The sequence below is a fragment of the Coenobita brevimanus genome, chromosome 107 (assembly GCF_032717465.1).
Source record: "Coenobita brevimanus isolate Jiangsu-jjx chromosome 107, ASM3271746v2, whole genome shotgun sequence".
NCBI lineage: Eukaryota > Metazoa > Arthropoda > Malacostraca > Decapoda > Coenobitidae > Coenobita > Coenobita brevimanus.
In genome coordinates, this window is record NC_137060.1 from 88,137 (window position 1) to 108,970 (window position 20,834).

At 44.7% G+C, this 20,834-nt stretch overlaps 1 protein-coding gene across 1 annotated transcript in view; it reads right to left on the reverse strand.

Moving 5' to 3' along the window:
- Window positions 1–911: 911 nt before the first annotated feature.
- The window catches only part of LOC145416636 (uncharacterized), a 43,025-nt gene continuing 23,102 nt past the window's right edge, over window positions 912–20,834 (reverse strand). Inside the window, exons 8-10 of the mRNA XM_080285571.1 lie at window positions 13,753–13,912; window positions 12,902–13,031; window positions 912–1,079 (exon numbers count right to left, since the gene is read on the reverse strand). Of these exons, the coding sequence (XP_080141697.1) occupies window positions 912–1,079; window positions 12,902–13,031; window positions 13,753–13,912 (458 nt within the window). The remainder of the gene's footprint in view (window positions 1,080–12,901; window positions 13,032–13,752; window positions 13,913–20,834) is intronic.

A 20,834-nucleotide genomic window follows, 5' to 3' on the forward strand; every position in this document is an offset into this window, starting at 1 on the left:
AAATGGATGTCACCCGGCTTTTTGCGATAAATCTGGTAACATTTTTTCAGTTAATTCTTGCTTCTTTCAGGTGCTTTTATTCAGAGTGAAATGGGGGGGATTTTTTCCCGCTACAGAGGTTACACTAAGCCTTCACTTGCCCTCAAGGCCGATATATGATGCTTTGAGAGGGACACCCAAAAGGGTAAATGGGACGTTGTGTTGAGGGTAAAAGCGTGAGGGTAAATGGGACGTTGTGTTGAAGGCAAAAACGTGAGGGTAAATGGGACGTTTTGAGGGTAAAAGCGTGAGGGTAAAGGGGACGTTGTGTTGAGGGTAAAAGCGTGAGGGTAAATGGGACGTTGTGTTGAGGGTAAAAGCGTGAGGGTAAATGGGACGTTGTGTTGAGGGTAAAAGCGTGAGGGTAAATGGGACGTTGTGTTGAGGGTAAAAGCGTGAGGGTAAATGGGACGTTGTGTCGAGGGTAAAAGCGTGAGGGTAAATGGGACGTTGTGTTGAGGGTAAAAGCGTGAGGGTAAATGGGACGTTGTGTTGAGGGTAAAAGCGTCAAGGAGGAACCTCAAGAAGATCATGTGGGACAATTGCTGCAGGTGATGTGGGGGATATCAAGGAGGAATCTCAGAAGGGTGAGAGGGGACGTCTGTTGAGGATGAGGAGGGAGGCATCAAGGAGTCCCATCACGGTAAACTAGGACATCTGCACTGAGGCTGAGGTGGGAGACTTCAAGAGTCCTAGGAGAGTGGAGAGAAAAGTCTGCATTGATAGTGAAGCTAGGAGAACATCAAGGAGTCCCAGGAGAGTGAGGAGGGACGTCTGCATTGAGGGTGGCATGGGAGACTTCAAGGAGTCCTACGAGCGTAAGGGGAAAAGTCTACGTTGATAATGAAGCTAGGGGGATATCAAGGCGGAGCTCAAGTCCTTTCAGAAGTGCCACTCGAGGTCAAGGTAAAGCTGTGTCGTAAGCTAAGGAGGCCGAGCATCAGCGTAAGGAGTAAGATCAGTAGTGATGGCGATGTGTGGACCGCTGAGGCCAGAGCCGCACCCTCACACACCTGGCTCCCGGGGGCGTACTTGGTGCACTTGAACTGGAAGGCAAAGCATCAGTTGGTCAAGAGGGTCCTGGCAACACGGATCAGTCAGTCAATGTGATCAGGAAAAAGCAATTTATCTGTTGTGTTGATCTAGGCAAAGGTAATTAATGATCCTGTAATATTTTTCACCATAGGAGCCTATATTATCAAAACGATGTACATTCATGAACCACAGTTAGATATACTTAGAACTTTAATGAAAAATACTATAAAACTTCTAATTTTGAACGATAATTTCTAAGGCATATAATGAAGATGGAATGTGTATGGTTTCCCTGTACTGTCGGTAACTGTGCTCTGTGAGATGCAGGCTGGCCACATCCAATAACCACCACAGGCATTCCACAAAGAACCATCAAAACCTGGGGCCTGATTTACCATTTGCAATATAAGTTTGAAGCACACAGGCCATAGTATCAGGTCACCCACTGCCTCTAACTCTGGCTGGAGGGAAACTGTAGCCAGGATTCACACTGAACAAACACCTGTTGCTTGTACTGTGACGATTTTTCCAACTGCACGAGTAACTACTGTCATCATTATTCCCTTCACTCTGATGACTTATTGTTTGCTTATTATTCCTACAACACAAGATTTCATTAGGCTTTGCAGAGTTCCCGAACTGGATGAGTTTGATACACCCTTCATTTACCCTTCACTACACCAGGTCTCCACAGAGCTGAATAAAATCATCAGGAAATAGCAAGAATAAAACACAAAAGTACGTCACAGGATTCAAGGGGATACCTGTGCATCATGCAGTGTAGAAGTGTTTCAGATTACCATATTAACACTGGACAAAAGGTGTTGGCTCATTGTGAACAGGTAATTACAACTCTGCTCCAGCCAGTGGCAGGATTGGCGACAACAGCAACTACGGCTTAGAAGGATACACTGTCTCCAAAAAGTTTCTCTACCCTAGTGATAATTGACTTTATACGTGTGTGTGTGTGTGTGTGTGTGTGTGTGTGTGTGTGTGTGTGTGTGTTACAGGACACACGTTACAATGCAGGCTGCATTTCGTGTTTATATAATATAATGTTCCGTAGTCAGACTGTATCAATAAAAACATCAGGCATACATACGCATGATGAATTCCTGAAGAATATTTTTCAACATTTCAATGTGTCAAAATGTACGGACGGAAAAAGCAAAGCCAATTCATGGAGTAATTGTACTGTGAATGGGAGACAGTGTATCATTGCTGACACTTACGTAAAAGGTGATAACTTATTCAATTTAAAATACTGACTGACAAAAAAATAATAATAATAATAAACCAAGAAACCATCTATGACATTGTAAAACTAAGGGAAAAACATATCACGACAAACTGAAATACAAGGTCAATACAGATTCAGAGACACCTGGACCCCTACTGTTAGTCTGAAAGCAATGATGATTTAAGAATATATACACAGTTACATCTTTTTGTATTTGGACACACTATTTTTACCCAACAGTATGACATCATGCATGACATGGGAAGATGCAGGTGTGCCTCGCTGTGGTGTCATGCCGTTAGTGTTTTGTCTTCACGGAGGCAGCACCACCAACACAATCACACAAATTTTCCTTGGTGGGGAAGACTTCGTAGCATTTTTTCCTTGGCGACTTATTTTCAACAGACCACCAACTTAACTCTTCACCCCAAGTTTTAGTTTAATGATAAGTATAAGATCCAAATGCCGGCAAAAAGTTTTTCTCGTTCGTCACTGGATTTGCGAGTAAGTTGTTATATCAGATGTGGAATGCATAGGGCTGTGCATCCTGCACAGGGTTAACACATCCACCCTGACCATGATGTTATATTATAGCTTAGCAAACCCCTGCACCATAACGGAGTTTATAAAGGCTATATCAAAAAGCCTCTCCTAAGTTGAATAAAACAGTCTGGAGACTGAAAGAATATCCGTTTAAATATTACATTATATATTCAGGGGTTAATATTCCTTTGCAGGTTATTAATACCAATATGGTTTGCATCAGTAACAAAAAAAAAATGACCAGTGGATTTACCTAAGATGAATGAAATTGCTGTCACCTGCAATAAATGGAAACATTCTCAGTTCTTGGCAAAAACGTTACTTTAATTAAACCTTTTATGGCCGGGCTGGTGTCTCTAAGATCAGTAAAACCATCTGATGTTGGCCCCCCCAAATGTACAGCTAAGGACATGTGTTCGCCAAATATTCGACTATTTGTAAAATTCACTGCCCTCTGCTGGTTCCTCAGCTCACACACGTTTTCTTTGCATGATGCGTCAGGAAGGAAGGTAACAGACATTCCCTATCCGTGTACTAGATACGGTTCAATATTAGGACACCTTTTGTTCTAATACCAGACGGTTATGGTGTACTCACATGAGTCGCTGAGGAATAGCAGGTACGACACCTAGGCCAATGAAGATACGGTTTAGTGACATGCAGATTCACCTCTCACTTCACGGTTACACATTCAATAACAAAGTATTTTTCATTTTAATCAAGTACCACCAAATTATTAAATTCAACTTAGGAAGGACCTCTGGCTGTGAGGGGGTTAATGAAGGCTGTATCTAACCCTTCCAGTTCCAAAACTCTCTCCTAAGCTGAATATAATTGTCAGGATATAGCATAAGAAAAGACATACTACGGCTGATGGGGTAATTACAATGCCCTATGTTCCCTTTTCAGTATGTACAACTTAGGTCAGGAATATCACTTCACTTTTTTTGGCTAAGCAGTAATTAAGGAGCTCCAAGGAGTAACGCCAAACACACCAAAATCAATACCGAGAAAATGGAGGCCAGAGTAATGAACTTTGGACACATGGCGCCTTGGTGGTTCCTCCATGGAGCGCCTGTTATCATTATTATGGCGATGCTCCCTGGAGGAACTCCCAAGGTGCCGGGGATAAAAAAAATATCCCATGTCTAACCTACATATATATCGATTATGGCGGGTTCAGCCTTACTCCATGAATAACCGCAGTTGTGAATATCTTACATTTTGAATATTCTGCTGGGTTCAAAAGGCCGCAAACTGGATTTGAGAAGTCATCACTCACCATATCGTTATGAAATATATCGGTATTTATGTCCGCAATCGTGCTGTATACTGATGATGTGGTCAGCCACATCAAGGCACCAGACCACTGCCATCAGCACTTTGGTACCCAGTAAGCCACCAGACTCACTGCGACTGAATAAGGCAGCAGCACAGTATGAAACGGCACTCTGATTATTAGTAAGGCCACTAGGGAGCAAGGCAGAGGGATAGGCCGTGGCAGGATATGGCCTGAGACAAGGACATGACCAAGGAAGGGACATGGACAAAGGCAGGGACATAGGCCAAGGCAAGGACACGGACCAAGGCAAGGACATGGACGAAGGCAAGAAGGCAGAAAGAAGCAATGCCGTTATTTGTGGACCAGCAGCAGTGGTAGTAGCAGATGCAGTAGTAGTAATTGCAGTAGTAGTAGTGGCAGTAGCAGAAGTAGCAGCAACGGTAATTTACTGGGTTGTAGGGGAGGACCAGACAAAGTTTACCTCAGCAGCAGTAGTTCTCTCTCTCCAGGTAGTGCCGCTACAATTTCAACTTCTCTCAAGGTGTGTCTAGAGTCTCAGGTGTTCTCCAGGCAACCTCCAGAACATCAACACCTCTCCAGACAGCTTCCAGAGCCTCGACATCTCTCCAGACAGCTTCCAGAGCCTCAACATCTCTCCAGACAGCTTCCAGAGCCTCAACATCTCTCCAGACAGCTTCCAGAGCCTCAACATCTCTCCAGACGGCTTCCGGAGCCTCAGCATCTCTCCAAACAGTTTCTAAAGCTTCTAATTTTAGGCACAAAGCTTCCAGAGCCTTAACATCTTTCTTAACGTTTCAAGAGTCTAAGCTTCTCTCCACACAGTTTCAAGAGCCTGAAACTCTTTCCAGAGTCTCCAGAATCTGAACTTCTCTCCAGGCAGTTTCCAGAGCCTGAACCTGTTTGCAAACACGCTCCACAGGTTCAATTACTGTCCAGGTAATGCCCATCGAGTCTCAGGTTCTCCTGGGGCTCGAATTATGCTTAGTGGTTTGTTCTTACACTAGAACTGACGTGCTATGGGATTCGTCAGTTCCAGCAAGGCGTTGTGTGGAGGAGACTCTTGCTCCCATGGGACCTGGGTCAATATAAAGCGAAGACAAGAGAACATTTGTCTTAATCTCATCAGTAGTTTCAAAGCTGGGAAACAGAGAAAAAGGAAAAACTGAAAATTCATATCATACTGGAACTCATGTTCTTCCCAGGCTGGTTATTTTGTTAACAGTATTCCAGTAAATATGATCACAAAATTCAATCTGTATTTATGTTCAAAGTAAGTCACTTTATCATATAAAGAATGTCAGTACTGGCATGGCTAAAACCGTGGTAACAAGTCCAATATGTGAAATGAAATCTAATCTGGAACAACCACTGCTGGATTCCACTTCCATCTTTGGTTTGGGATTTCCAGCTAAAACTCTCGTGGTTTGGATAGAATCGTTATCATCTTTCACTTCCTGCAGTTGTTCTGCAGCTTCTCTAAACTCATTGCTGTTTGATGAATGCTTTGCCTCTTGAGGAAAGGTAATATTCTTTAATATCCTGCGGGTGTGTACTGATTTGCTAGAGTCATTTTGCATCTTTCCTTGGGCAAAATTTTTCCTGTTTTCTTGTACTGCACTTTTGGACTTAAGATCCTCAGTCATATCAGTCTGGCTGGTATAAGCAGGAATCTCTGGAGTTATTCCTGGCTCGCTCACACGATTAGATGAAACGTTCCGACTGCCATTACTGTATGTCTGTAAACTAGTCTGTACTTCTGTTGATGAAACTTCGTGAGCATGTGAGGGAGTATTATTAGCAACAGTCGACGACGATACATTATCTTTATTTTGAGAGGTTTCCAGCGCCATCCTGTTTAAATTCAAAGTTTCATCACTTGTCGGCAACTCGGATTTCTCAACTTCAACTGTGGGAACATGATTTCCAGTTATTGCAATACCACTTTCCACTGTCTGACTAGATAGCTGCTCTTTTTTAATATCGGTTTTGGGATCAATCAGAGGAAGAAAATCAGTTTCCAAAATATCCACCACCACTGGGACATGGGTAACAGAAAGGCCGGCATCATCCAGGTGTTGCCAGTGGTTGACGGTGTTAGGGACGGGTGTTGGAGGGGGAAACATTGCCTCCATCACCTCCTCCTGCAGCCGCCTCCGCAGCCACAAGTTGACCATGTCCACTGGTGCAGGTGTGATGCTGTCCCTTGAAATTCCTAAACTGGTTCTGTGATTTCGATTTTCTTCTTCGTGAATGTGCCTTGGATTTGTTTCTGCAGTACCAGTCAGGTTATCTCCGCTGCTTTCCATCACAGTATGTTGCTTAGTATACTGTTCATCTGTAGCAAAATCAACTAATGCAGAAGAATTCTTCCATTTCATTAGCTCTTGCTGGTCATCTACTAACCTGTCAGTTGGGACTGGATACTGAAAAATACCATAATTTCTTTCACTGACATGGATGACCTTCGTTGTATTCCTATTCACTTGACGTTTATCTAAATCAGCACCTGCATGTGGAGTAGTACTGATATCTTTGACGGAAGTTTCAAGCTGAGTTTCTTTATCTTCATTAACAGAGGATAAATGCTTACTGTAGAGAAGCACTGTATGGTTACTTACATGTAAATTAGCTTGTGAAGCATTGTTGTTCAGAGTAGTACCATTTAGTGGTGTTATAGCGGTGCCTACAGGCGAAGATCTGCCATTCCAGGTAATCACAGACGCTCGTCTTGCTACACTGTCCTTAGAAAGTTTGTGGCCTTGGCCTCTGCCCCTGAGCCTGTTCCTGTGAATGGGTCTCCTGCCCAAAACGTCACCTCTCCTCGTCACACCAAAGAGTCTCTTGTTCCTCAGAGTTCTTCGTCGTGTCCAATGTTGTCGGGTACCATGATGATTATTAGACGTGCCAACCCTACCTACACGCCTCGACTTTTGCACCTCTGGTAAACCTGATTCTTTTGCCATGACAGGGACTTCTGTGGTGGGTGGCTGTATGACTTGCCAATCTGTTTCTGTGAACGTTGGTTGATCATCAGATGATCCTTCAGTGAGGTAATCTGAAATCTGGGGCACTCCTGTTGTGGACTCAGAGTAAAAATGTTTCTCTGAAGTATACCCACGATATTGTTGACCAAATGGACGTGCTTGCTGTGGTGGTGTCATACCTGAGTCACGACTGCCGATGGATGGTCGCCTTCTGTATGGCCGTCTTCTCCTTGGACCTATTCTATATATACGTCTTTCACTGCCACTGGTGGTGCCAGGCTCAGTTTTATTTAACGATAACACTGAAAGTGTTCTATTATTCTTATATGGTGGTGTGTGGCGTGATGCTGGTGCTCCCTGATCATGTGGTCTTCTAAAGCGTCTTCTGGAGTGTCTGAACCTCGGTCGGTGTCTAACGTTTGGTGAGTGTGAGGGACAGTGAGTGGGTGCTGCTGGGTGTGTTGGGGGAGATGGCAAAACAGAAGCCACATCCTCTGTTGCATTCCTGGATAAAATGCTGCAATGGGAACTTTTTCGACGATGGGAGAACCTTGGTCCACCTCGCATGTATCCTGTCCTGTTAAATGATGGTCCGTTTCTATGGTGTGGGGGATTAACAGAAACTGGTCTGTAGTTGTTTTTGGATAATGATGCAGTAGTAGAAGGGTAAATAGAAGGCAGAGAGCTTGTATGTGATAAGGACTGGCTAAATTTCCTGTTTGATGCTGATGGCATATTTCTATTCACAGTCTGTGATATTCTGTGAGACAATCTACTTACATAGTGTTGTTCATGGCCTTCATGCTCGTGCTCTATTGCTAAAGAGTCAGAATAATTCACTGACGGATGAACTATAGTTTCCATATATGCACTGGGTGATGTTTCATTTCTTACATGCAGTGAACGTGCTTTGAACAGATCAGGGTTAGTGTTGGTTATTAAGCTTTGGACACCATACAACTGTACCGATGATGAGCTGAGCTTCACTACAACTTCACTTGAGTCACTACCATCTGTGGAGTTAGTCACTGTACTATTATGCAGCACTCTCGGGGGGAATGTCAGTGTAACAATTTCTTGGCGTGTTTGTGAAGACTCAGGCGGTGGAGTGTCGAGTCCCACAGCCGTCTCTTGAGTTAAAGTTCCCGCACTGAGTGGTGGGCTGCTTGGGTCCCAACCAGACCAAACTCTTCTGCTTCTGGCACTGACTGGTGAGGAAAATTTAAGACCCCCACCCACAGATTCCTCCTTGTTAGAATCTATACCTCCTCTCTCCTCCAAACTCGTGCTTGTCATCTCACTGTTTGCACTGGAATTGAGTCTTCTTCTGTGGTGTTGGTAAGGGCTGGTCTGGGTGGTGGTGGTGGTGGTGGTGGTGTAAAGCTCTCTGGGGCATGTGTGCAATGAATACGTAAAATCTGGACAAAGATCCTGCAACACAGAATAACACATCTAGAGCCTAGCCACAGTAAGACCTCATTGTATGTCGCCTTCTTTAACGATACATATACATGGCTAAGTTACCAGAATGAAACAGTCTCGCCTATATTCCATTCAATCAGATGATTTATAATCAGTATATTCTTGCTATCTCCAGACGATTTTATTAAACTTACGGGAAACTTTTGAAACTCTTCTAACCTAAATAAAATCGTCTGGAGACAGCAACAATAATACAGAAAAGACGTCATGGGACTGAATGGGATATTTATGATTCTGATCTTGGGGCAGTGTGGGGCACAGCATAGTGTTGTGTCTCTTACCTTGCTGTCCTAAGGGGTGGCATGGCAGGAGAAAACACAACAGTTATTAGTGTCATTAAGGCCAATTACCCCAGCAACAATGAAAGCTGCAATGATGGTGAAGGAAGTAGCCTAGCTCAGTCCTAATTACGGTATTTTAGACATGATTATATACTGGCAAGTTTTAGCTCATTATATAAGACATGCAATAAGACGTTTCCATGGAAGTTTTTTATTTTTAATCATTGTTTACTACTAACTTCAGATTATCGTTGATGTTGCAGCTGCTTAACACCAGTCTGTCTGATCGAGCAAACCTGTCGACCACAGACAAGCAACTGATTCTGTGGGGCTGTCCTACAGGTACAGTACAGTACATACACCACAGAGGGATCCGGCGCCCCCGTGTGGCAGACAGCGCCTCATCAGGGTCGGACTAGGGTCCTTCACACGGCGAGGTGCAGGGAAATATGAGGAGGTTTGACTCCCGGGTGGACGCCGCAGCTGCTTAGCTACAACCAGGGTGCATAGCGCCACCACGTGTAGGCTCCTCGTCAGCGCCAGAGGTAATCATAAAATTACTACACACTTTCTCAACACAAAAAACATACTCCAGTACTATAGTCGCGGCGCACGACTCTGAGGTTGTCATTATCGTACCCTGGCACCCTACCATTCAAAAGTGCGTCCGATTTCGTATCATATTATACACATCACATTATTATGCACGAATATATTATACACGAATATTATTATACACGAACATATTACACACGAATCACATGCGTCTCATATTACACACGAAATCAGACGCACTGTTTAGAGGTAGGTTGCCAGGGCACGATAATAAAAAACCTCAGAGTCGCGCGCCACGACTACAATTCTTTGGCAGCATAAGGATTGGACATTATTAAATTTTAAATGACTATACAATGCACAGCCTACTCTATTTCACTACCATATCAGACAAATCATTTAATCATCAATACCCTAACCCGAATTTCCAACGAGACGGTATGGGACAATATCCAGAGAGAGAGAGAGAGGGGGGGGGGCGAAGGGGAGGTAAGGAAATGAAACAAAGACGAGAGGATGAAGTAAAAAAAAAAAAAAATGTTTACAGTTCTATCGTAAGTGAGTAACATCCAGGCCACTCCCCCAATCCACACACACACACACACACACACACACACACACACACACACACACACACACACACACGCGCGTCCTACTATAGTTCTTTCACCTTAACTTGGCCCAGATTTTCCTCGTTTTTTCCACATATTTCACGTAGCTCAGCTCAGTGCCAAAAAAGAGAGTACTACGGTTCTACATCCATTCCATGACACTTTTTCGTGACTAGTGCTCTGTTTTTGTATTAATCTACCGTTACAACTCAGCATTCAAGATGGACAGATGGCAGATTTAGGTCTAGTTACAGTAAAACGAATATAAGTTTTGTCCTACTGACAAACACCACACTGTAAAGACTCCATCTGACCCAGCAAAGAAATAGACCCCTACATCTATCCTCACAACCCACCCACCCACCTCTACACACCTCTGTCTAACAAAGGGTATAACAGACCCCTACATCTATCCTGACAACCCACCCACCCACCTCTACACACCTCTGTCTAACAAAGGGTATAATAGACCCCTACATCTATCCTCACAACCCACCCACCCACCTCTACACACCTCTGTCTAACAAAGGGTATAATAGACCCCTACATCTATCCTCACAACCCACCCACCCACCTCTACACACCTCTGTCTAACAAAGGGTATAATAGACCCCTACATCTATCCTCAAAACCCACCCACCCACCTCTGTCTAACAAAGGGTATAATAGACCCCTACATCTATCCTCACAACCCACCCACCCACCTCTACACACCTCTGTCTAACAAAGGGTATAATAGACCCCTACATCTATCCTCACAACCCACCCACCCACCTCTACACACCTCTGTCTAACAAAGGGTATAATAGACCCCTACATCTATCCTGACAACCCACCCACCCACCTCTACACACCTCTGTCTAACAAAGGGTATAATAGACCCCTACATCTATCCTCACAACCCACCCACCCACCTCTACACACCTCTGTCTAACAAAGGGTATAATAGACCCCTACATCTATCCTCACAACCCACCCACCCACCTCTACACACCTCTGTCTAACAAAGGGTATAATAGACCCCTACATCTATCCTCACAACCCACCCACCCACCTCTACACACCTCTGTCTAACAAAGGGTATAATAGACCCCTACATCTATCCTCACAACCCACCCACCCACCTCTACACACCTCTGTCTAACAAAGGGTATAATAGACCCCTACATCTATCCTGACAACCCACCCACCCACCTCTACACACCTCTGTCTAACAAAGGGTATAATAGACCCCTACATCTATCCTCAAAACCCACCCACCCACCTCTACACACCTCTGTCTAACAAAGGGTATAATAGACCCCTACATCTATCCTCACAACCCACCCACCCATCTCTACACACCTCTGTCTAACAAAGGGTATAATAGACCCCTACATCTATCCTCACAACCCACCCACCCACCTCTACACACCTCTGTCTAACAAAGGGTATAATAGACCCCTACATCTATCCTCACAACCCACCCACCCACCTCTACACACCTCTGTCTAACAAAGGGTATAATAGACCCCTACATCTATCCTCACAACCCACCCACCCACCTCTACACACCTCTGTCTACCAACAAACATTTCTCTCTCTCTCTCTCTCTCTCTCTCTCTCTCTCTCTCTCTCTCTCTCTCTCTCTCTCTCTCTCTCTCTCTCTCCCTCCTGAAGCCAGCATCTCAACCAGCCTCACACAAACTTGCCTAACTTTGTCTTTATCAAATGTAAAGCGGACGTAGGCCAAAGCTCTCAAAAGGTGAGCACAACTCCCTGACTCTCTCAACTCTGGCCTACTTCCTAAAAGTTTAGTTGAGTTTAATGTGGTGAGGGGAATGTACATTTGTGTGTGTGTTGGGGGGGTGAGGTAAAAGAGAGAGAGAGAGAGAGAGAGAGAGAGAGAGAGAGAGAGAGAACCAAGGCTGGCATCCTGCAAAACAATCCTTGTAAAGCACACTGAAAAAAAGTAAAAAAATCCAGATCCTTACATTTGGAGATGCCTGGACACACTGCTGGCGCCACCTAAGGCTGTGGCGAGGTAAGGTGCAGAAAACCAGGAAAGGAAAGCACGAAAGAGGGAAAACTATCCACTGCACGCCGAGTATGATGGATCAGACACTAATACATATAAATACATCATCATCATCATCATCATCATCATCATCATCATCATCACAATCATCATCACGATCATCATCATCATCATCACCTTATTTTCCCCACCTATATAGGTATTAACACCTTCAATCCACGTACATTAATTACTTGACGCTGGCTATCTCCTGACACTGTTACCCAGGTTGAGATTTTTTTTCTGAACTGGATACATCAGATCCACACTTCATTATGCCCTTCACTAACAGGGACTCTCCTACGATGAATATAATCGTTTAAAAAAATAGCAAGAATACGAGAATAAATAGGTCAACGCAATCAAATGGCAAAAAACAAAAAAAAAGTGTGAGGGGGTATATGGCAGGAAAATTTATCTATACCATAAACACTTATAAAAGAGAGGATCAGACTCGTATTTAGCAGAAAACTTTAAATTCACTATAGGCACTAAAAATATATACATAAATAAATACAGTGTAGCTACTTGGCAGTTAACTTTAAACACACTATAGGCACTAAAATGAAGGTTGGTGGGGTATATCTGGCAGAAAACCAGGGTCATATTTAAAAAGGAAACTTTATACAGACTACTGACACTTATAAAGGTGGGGGGGGGGCTACTTGACACGAGACTTTAAACAGACTATTGGCACGAGAGAGAGAGAGAGAGAGAGAGAGAGAGAGAGAGAGAGAGTAGGTAGGGTGCATTTATCAGGTAAGTCACACACACAGTCAGTACACACCTGTACAATGGGTCCAGCCATACGGTCCAGGAATTCCTTAGTGAAGAGCGCTGTTTCGTTGCCACACGTCTCGTACACAACGCGTTCTGAACACTGCAGGTACTCTTGAAACGAACTGGCAGGGAGAAAAGAATGTTAGTGTAGGGAGTTTATTGGGAGTGTATCTCTCTCTCTCTCTCTCTCTCTCTCTCTCTCTCTCTCTCTCTCTCTCTCTCTCTCTCTCACACACACACACACACACACACACACACACACACACACACACACACACACACACACACACACACTCACATCACACTGCCACACGTTCATACTGCTACACTGCCATTTGCACACAGACTTTTCTCACACTGTAACACACCACACACCACAAACTTCATACCACACAATTAACCACTACCACAGTACTCCACACACCATTACAATACTTCACACCACACTGTTATCACCCTGTCACACACCACATACTTCACACCACACACTACTACAGTATTCCACTCCACACTCCACTTCCAGTACTCCACACCATAACATTTTTTTTTCATCCTACCACACACCACATACTCCACACCACACACTACTACAGCATTCCTCTCCACACTCGACAGCTAGTGCTCTACACCACACCACACCACACTACTCCATACCACACACACCATTTCCACCAAACCACACCTCACACCACCGCAGTACAAGACAAAGAAAATGTATAAAACAGATAACAGACTAATTTTGACTCATTATTATAATAAAAATGGAACACATTTCTGAATCAACATGGAAATACGATTGTTGAAGCAAATCTGCTGAACCAAACTGAGTGTCAGACAACCCACCAGCACAGGATGATGACATTCCTGTTCTTCTCCACCTCAGTGAGGTGGACATCAGCTTCGTTGATGTGGTTGAGTCCCGCCGTCTTGGTGTGGTAGGTGACGGAACACACGTTGTATTTGGGGTTCACCTGACGCATGCACGGCGCGTGACGAACGTACTCTGGCAAGGAGGAAGAAACAGAAGGTTTAAGATACGTTTATATACCTACTGACTATACAAGGATTGTTATTATAACGCTCTCGGGCTCCTATGACTTACTCCTGCCATATTGATGTCGTCAGGCATCGTCTATCTATCTATCTATCTAGTGCCAGACGTCTTAATCCCGTACGGGGTGGCCGATTGACTGTGAGTTATTTGTTTTACGGGGAGGGTCGCTAACCCTCCACCAACCCACTTGTTGACACGTAGGGAGCACGTATGGTTTGGTTATATGGTTACCACCCACCGTTGTAAATGGTTTCCTGGCTTACAGGAAACCATTTGGCTTATCACTGGCATCAGCTGGAATAAATTATTAAAACTGTCCCGTTCATAAGAGGGTTAATGCTGAAAGTTATTAACTTCTCATGATGGGTACAACTCTAGTATTTTGCTCTCTGTCTTGGTGTGAACACACGTTGTACAGTAACTGGGGTTTAGTGTGACCAAAATACTCTGGAAAGGAGAGGAGGAGGATGGCTTACAGTCCTGCCTCTCGATTCCTTACCGCTGACTACACTTGAAATAGCGACCTACATTATACATTCGACGTCTGTGTGGTGTAATCTGGGGAAAGATTAAGATTTAGCAAAATGACAACTCTCTCTCTCTCTCTCTCTCTCTCTCTCTCTCTCTCTCTCTCTCTCTCTCTCTCTCTCTCTCCAACCAGTGTTGTCCATCACTGGTATCCTATGCACTGCACTGATGAATCCAATCTGCATACTGCATGGCCATGAAATAGTTAGGTGGCGAGGTACTGTATAAGCTCACAGCAGGGCAGCGCTGGGGAGGGGAGGGGAGGAGAGGAGGGAAGAGTATAGTAACAAGAGTCGCGAAAGAGAGGAAGGAAGAGGAGAAAAAATGAAAGGAGAGGAGAGGAGAAAAAAAGAGGGGAAAGAAGTGCAGGCGGGAGGAATGTAAGATGAATGAACAGTGAGGGAAAAGTGAAGTGGATGGAAGAGAAAGGAAGGGGTAGGGTGGAGAAGAAGGAAGGGTAGGTAGGTAGGGGTGCCCACCATCCACTCACCTGATGTAGTGTTGTTGCCGAGTGATTCTACACTGAGTAGCAATCCATTTTAGTGGTTTCTCGGAAACCATGAAACCTATTACTACGATGTGTGGTAACTATATAACCAAATGAAGCCTGGTGGATTAGTGGGTTAAGGCGCTGTAAGGGTTTATATCCGAGGGAAGGTTGGAGTTTATTGTTCACATAATGCTACTCAGGGATTAGCGAGGCTGGTCATCGTCGCCTTAAATGTCGGGACTGAGTAGCCTAGCCCCGGGCTACTACGCTCCTCATCGGGTAAAAAAGGAATAGATTAGATGACGGATGGATGGATACACCCTTACTGTCTCACCAGGAACGTAAGGGACCAGGGCTAGGCGGCTCAGTTATTGGATTCAAGGCATTAAGGGATGTTTGTGATATGACCCCCACCCCTGATACCACTTAGGCATTTCTATACCCTCATCAAGTGGTACGGTGGTGGACTGCTGACCCAAAGGACGCGAGATCTATCCCATGTTGTGGCTGGGAACAGTATGGAGGTGGAATTTCATTAACCCTTTCACGAATGATTACTTTTTTTTTTTAATTAGGCAACCAGCAAACCATTACATTCACGTATGGCTGGACCTGCAGTAGTGACGAGGTTAATAAAGGCTGTATTTATATCCTTCAGCCTGACAAGTGTGCCCTAAGCTACATAATATTGTGGGGAGGTATTAGGAATAAAATATGATGTACTCGTAGTGAACAGTTAGCGGTAATACTTGTAGCTGTAGCCCCAGGGTCATGTGAAAAGTGAACCCGGTGGACTGCAGAATGATGCGGTCTTTCTTTTGCAGCCCACCATCTTCCTTCTGGGGGACAGGGGAGTAGTTGAGGGACGTTAGTATAGCCATGAAGTTCTGCCGCCTGGTTATATCGGTGCCACCACATGAAGGCGTCCCTCCCCAACACCAGTGAAGGGTTAAGTGACGTATTCTAAGTTGCATAGTAGGGTCTGTACCATCTCCTTAGTGATTTGTGTTGCTGCTGCATCAGTAATATTCTCTTGTGCCTAATTTTGTAAAGTCTTATGGTGCTGGAGAGGGAAGCCTTCATGTAGTTGCACCCATATAACCAGGTCGCTCAACTGCCTGGTTATACAAACGTCCCTCCGTTCCCTTAGTATCCCCTGAAAGGAGGATGGCGGACTTCAGATGGACGGCAACTTCAGCCTGCAGTCCACTGGGGTCACAATCAGATGAGCCTGGGGTTTTAACTACTACTGCCGTACTATTCCTTAGCGATCTCTGTTGCTGCTGCATCATAATATTCTCCCGTATGGTATTTAGGTCGTCTTGATATCGAGGTATTTTGCATCGATAACATACAGCGGGATACTGAGATGTAATGCGATGAATAAATCGCTAAGGAAGATGTGTTACTAAATCTTCAAAGGCACTTAAAATACAACCCAAGGGTGTCAACTGATCTTTCACAAACCCCTTCATCATGTCAAAGAAACACCTTTGCTATAACCATCACACCAGTCCTGAATGACACTCTGTTCCCTCATTTCCCTCCCTCTACAACTCACTCCTGTCACTGTCCCCCCTAAGATTATCCCACAGCATCATGTATTAACCCTACCTTATTCTACCCTTCCCCGTCACCCTCTCTCCCTCTTTTTCTCCCTTTTTCAGCCCCCTAAATCACTCCTAAACCCTTTCCCCTCTTATCTTCCCCCTTACAATCTCTCCCTCCCCTTGCGTCTCTACCTTTTCTAACTCCCACCAAACACCATTCCCCCTCCCCCTACCTCATCCACTTAGTCCTAACACCCACTACACAGTCACTCGTCAGTCTATCCATAAGTCCCTCTTCACCCGCCTCCCCCTCCGAGCCCATCTTCCACTTTCCCACTCTCCCCTCCCCTCTTACTCATGATCTTCCCCTCCCTATCCTGACCCCCCCTTTCCTCTCCTGACTCCCCTTTCCTCCAACATCTATCCCATTATCCTCCTTTTGACTCCCTCCTGTCATCTCCCCATCACAGGTCTTTTCTCTCCCTCCGACCCCTCTCATTTCCCGACCCTCCCCGCCCCCCCTTGTTTTTCCTCTCACTTACAAGTTCTCCCTCTCCTTTCTAATTTCCCCTTCTAACCTCTCTCTCTCACTTTTTCTCTCTCTTTTCAATCAGATCTTCCTCCTTTCTCCTTCCATTGCCCCTCCTCATCCCCCCCCATTTCTCCTCCCCCTTCCCATCTCTTCTCCGCCTCACCTCACCTCACCCAGGGCCAACACCCACCAACTTGCCGCCCGTCAGTCACCTGGTACAGACGAAGGGCTTCGAACCATGCTGGTGAAGCCTCGAGACACAAAAACAAAAACTCAAAACTGCCTGTCTTTCAAGCAGTTTTAGCGCTCACCGCCGCAACTGTCATCGCTCGGAGGCAGGTACAGTACCAATTGTTTTCAGTCAACTATACTGCCAATAACCCCGCAGGGCCGTAAAGTCGAAACTCAAACTGTCGGATGTAACAGTTTGGAGCCGTACAGCCAAAAGCCATCACACCCCGTCCATCTGCCCAATCCAGGCAAATTGACCAATTTTGTCAGCTCCATAATTTATTGTTCATTATTTTTCCCTTATGAAAACGTAACTCAGTTGGCCAAAGTGACAAAAAAAATAATAATAATAATAATCCACTCTGCACAGGCGCCACATTCCGAGCTGGACAATACATTTTCACGGCTGCACGAAAAAAGAAATTGGGTGTTGATTTTTATTATGCCGGCCTATACCAATATTGGCGGAGCTGCAGTGTGGTTTTATGCCCACTATGGATGGAAGGGTGAAAGAGTTGGCATATGTGGGAGGTGGGTGAAGAGAAAGAGGAGGGAAAGGTTGGGAGGGATGTGGGAAAGAAAGGAGGAGGAAAGCGTGCACAGTATGAGCAACAAAGTAGAAGTGTAAGTAGCAGGAAAGAAAAGGGCAACAGAACATAGGCTACCTGAATAATGAGGTAGAGAAAAGTAAGAAGGGGTGAGGGGGAGGGAGATTTGGCATGTCTAAGAGGGAAAGGCTCTAGGGATGGTAATGTGCGGAGGGAGAAAGGAAGGACGGAAATGAAGAGAGAGATGGAAAGAACACATTACTATGCACTCAGGTATTGGGCAGGCTGAGAGAGAGAGAGAGAGAGAGAGAGAGAGAGAGAGAGAGAGAGAGAGAGAGAGAGAGGTGGGCGGGGGGAGACTTCAAATTTAGTGGGTGAGGTATGAGGGAGGGAGGGGTTGGTGAGGTGTGAGGCGGGGATGGGAAGGACACACACCTGAACATTCGGAGAAAGGGAAGCAGAGGGAATGAATGCATAATGTTAGCTTTGACGTACAGGGCAGCATGCAGGGAAATAGGGAACCTTGCATGCTCTGCATATCTAATGAGAGAGCGTGTGTGTGTGTGTGTGTGTGACGTGAGAGGGGCGAGAAACAAAAAATAAATAAATAAATAAATAAAAAACATTAACACCTATCCAGTACACAAGGGTCATTAAAGGATATATTTATATTTTGTTCACATAAGTATACATTAAGGTGGTGAAAGATAATCACCTAAATATTCACTGATGCAGAGACGAGGGTACGGTGTACCTACACACACTTATGTTGTCAAGGGTTATATTCAAACTGGCAATGGGAGTTTCAAAGCACCTTTTCCTCGGGATTTTATTTTACATATAACACCTTAATAACCTCTTGTACTCGTATAATACCACTACTGTTCTAATATCGTCACAAGTTTTCATCATCAGCATACAAAAGGATGTTAAAATGTCTATCTATCTATCTATCTATAGCCCGACGCCCTAATCCCGCAAAGGGTGGCCGCAGACAAAACGCCTCCAAGTCACTCTGTTAAAATGTGAAGTTCAAAATAAACTGCAATGAAAGATGTATCACTAAATTTTCAGGACAACTTTCAATACACGGCATAAGACCCAAGCTGTCTCAGTCCAGACATTTCATCTCTTCAATCCGATGATGTATTTTTGTATAATTCTGACTCCCATCAGACGATTTCATTCAGCTTTCTGGATACCTGGTGCGGTACAGGTGTTGTAGTAATGGTAGTACCTGCAACTCCTGGCTTTTATGAACTTGCACCCGGTGGACTGCAGGCCCATGTTGCCCTTCCTACACAGGCCACCATCCTCTCTTGGGAGGACGGGGCGGGGACTGAGGGGCCTTTGTACAACCTGGCAGCCCCACCGCCTGGTCATATCGGTGCCACCACATGAAGGCGTCCCTCTCCAGCCCCATAGGAATAAATGGAGGCTGTTTTTTTTATCTCTCGTTGAAAAGTTTGGCCTAGAAAAGGATTATCACCTGGTGATAGTAGAAAGGATGAAAAAGAAAATACGTCACCGAACTGAAGGAATTAAGACCCAAGTGACCAGTCGCTCGACTCTGAGTGGCATTTGATGAGAAATAAGTCCTAACCATTTCCCTTATGTTCTATACCTTGGCATAAACCTGTCATCTTTCTATCATGAACACTGAGCTGTTACAATATACTAACATCAGAATTTGATGCTAGACACAAAGATGTGCCATGAAGAGGATGTACAACCACAGCATAATCTTCTTCCGTCACTCAGCTACATAATAAACACCACAAGGACGAAAATCTGGGTCAAGTTAAGGTGTAAAGACCATATAGTTAAATCATTACAAGTCACATCAGGCTGTAGCGCCATAACCCACTAGACCACCAGGCGTGCAGTTCCCATAGTGACCGTCATTACTGTGGTAGCAGTGAGGCAATACCCAGCTCCGTGACAAATACCAGGTCAGATATTACCTTGATAACTGGGCTGGTAATAGCACCAGCATTGTATGTCGAACAATATACAGCCCAGTATTCAGTATTACTCTCCCACGTATTCTTTACCCACTTCCTACCAATTATTCGTTACCCATTTATTTTGCATATTACACTTTATAAGCCTCTTGCATGCTCTTTATATCTTTCTGTTGCTGAAACGGTTTGCATTAGTGGCATAGAGAAGAATTCTGAGATGTAATATGCAAAACAAATCGCTTATGAGGAGGTGTTACAAAGGTTCCTAAGGGAACGGGATAATGAGCCAAATTCTTTCCTTTCCTCAACCTGCAACTTTCTCATTCTTGCATCTCAAACTTTGCTCTGGCATCACCCTCTCCCACCACAACCCTGTCCTTGAACTTTTCCACTACCTATCTATCAATCTATCTATCATCGGATGTTATTATTCCATTACGGGTGGCCAAAAGCTACTCGCCTCCATATCACCCTGTCATCTGCCATAAGGCTGCTCCCTCTCCAACTCAAAACCCCTCTCACATTATCTCTCCACCCCATCGTTCCATCTTGACTCTGTCTCCCCTCCCCTTCCATCTCGTTCATATGCACTCTCCTATTCTCATCCTCTCCACACGGCCAAACCATTTTAAAGTATTTCTCCTAACGCTTCCAATCACATCCACATCAACACCATAACGCTCCTTCACTTCCCCATTTGTCTGTGTTTTTCCAAGAAACTCCACATGTTCCTCTCAGATACCTCATTTCTACTGCCCTCATTTTTTACCTTAATTAAGCTAAGGAAAAAACATCTATCAGCCCATAATTCCACCATGAATAATCACCTACCACTTCAGATGTTACCCTTACGACCCTGACATACTTCCACGGTGCTGGAGGGACGCCTTCACTTGGTGACAACTTGATATAACCAGCCGGCTCGTTTGACCAATTATATAAATGTCTTTCAATGCACTATCTCCCAAAATGAGGATGGTGGACTACAGGATGAGAGCCACTTCAACCTGCAGTCCATAGAGTTCACG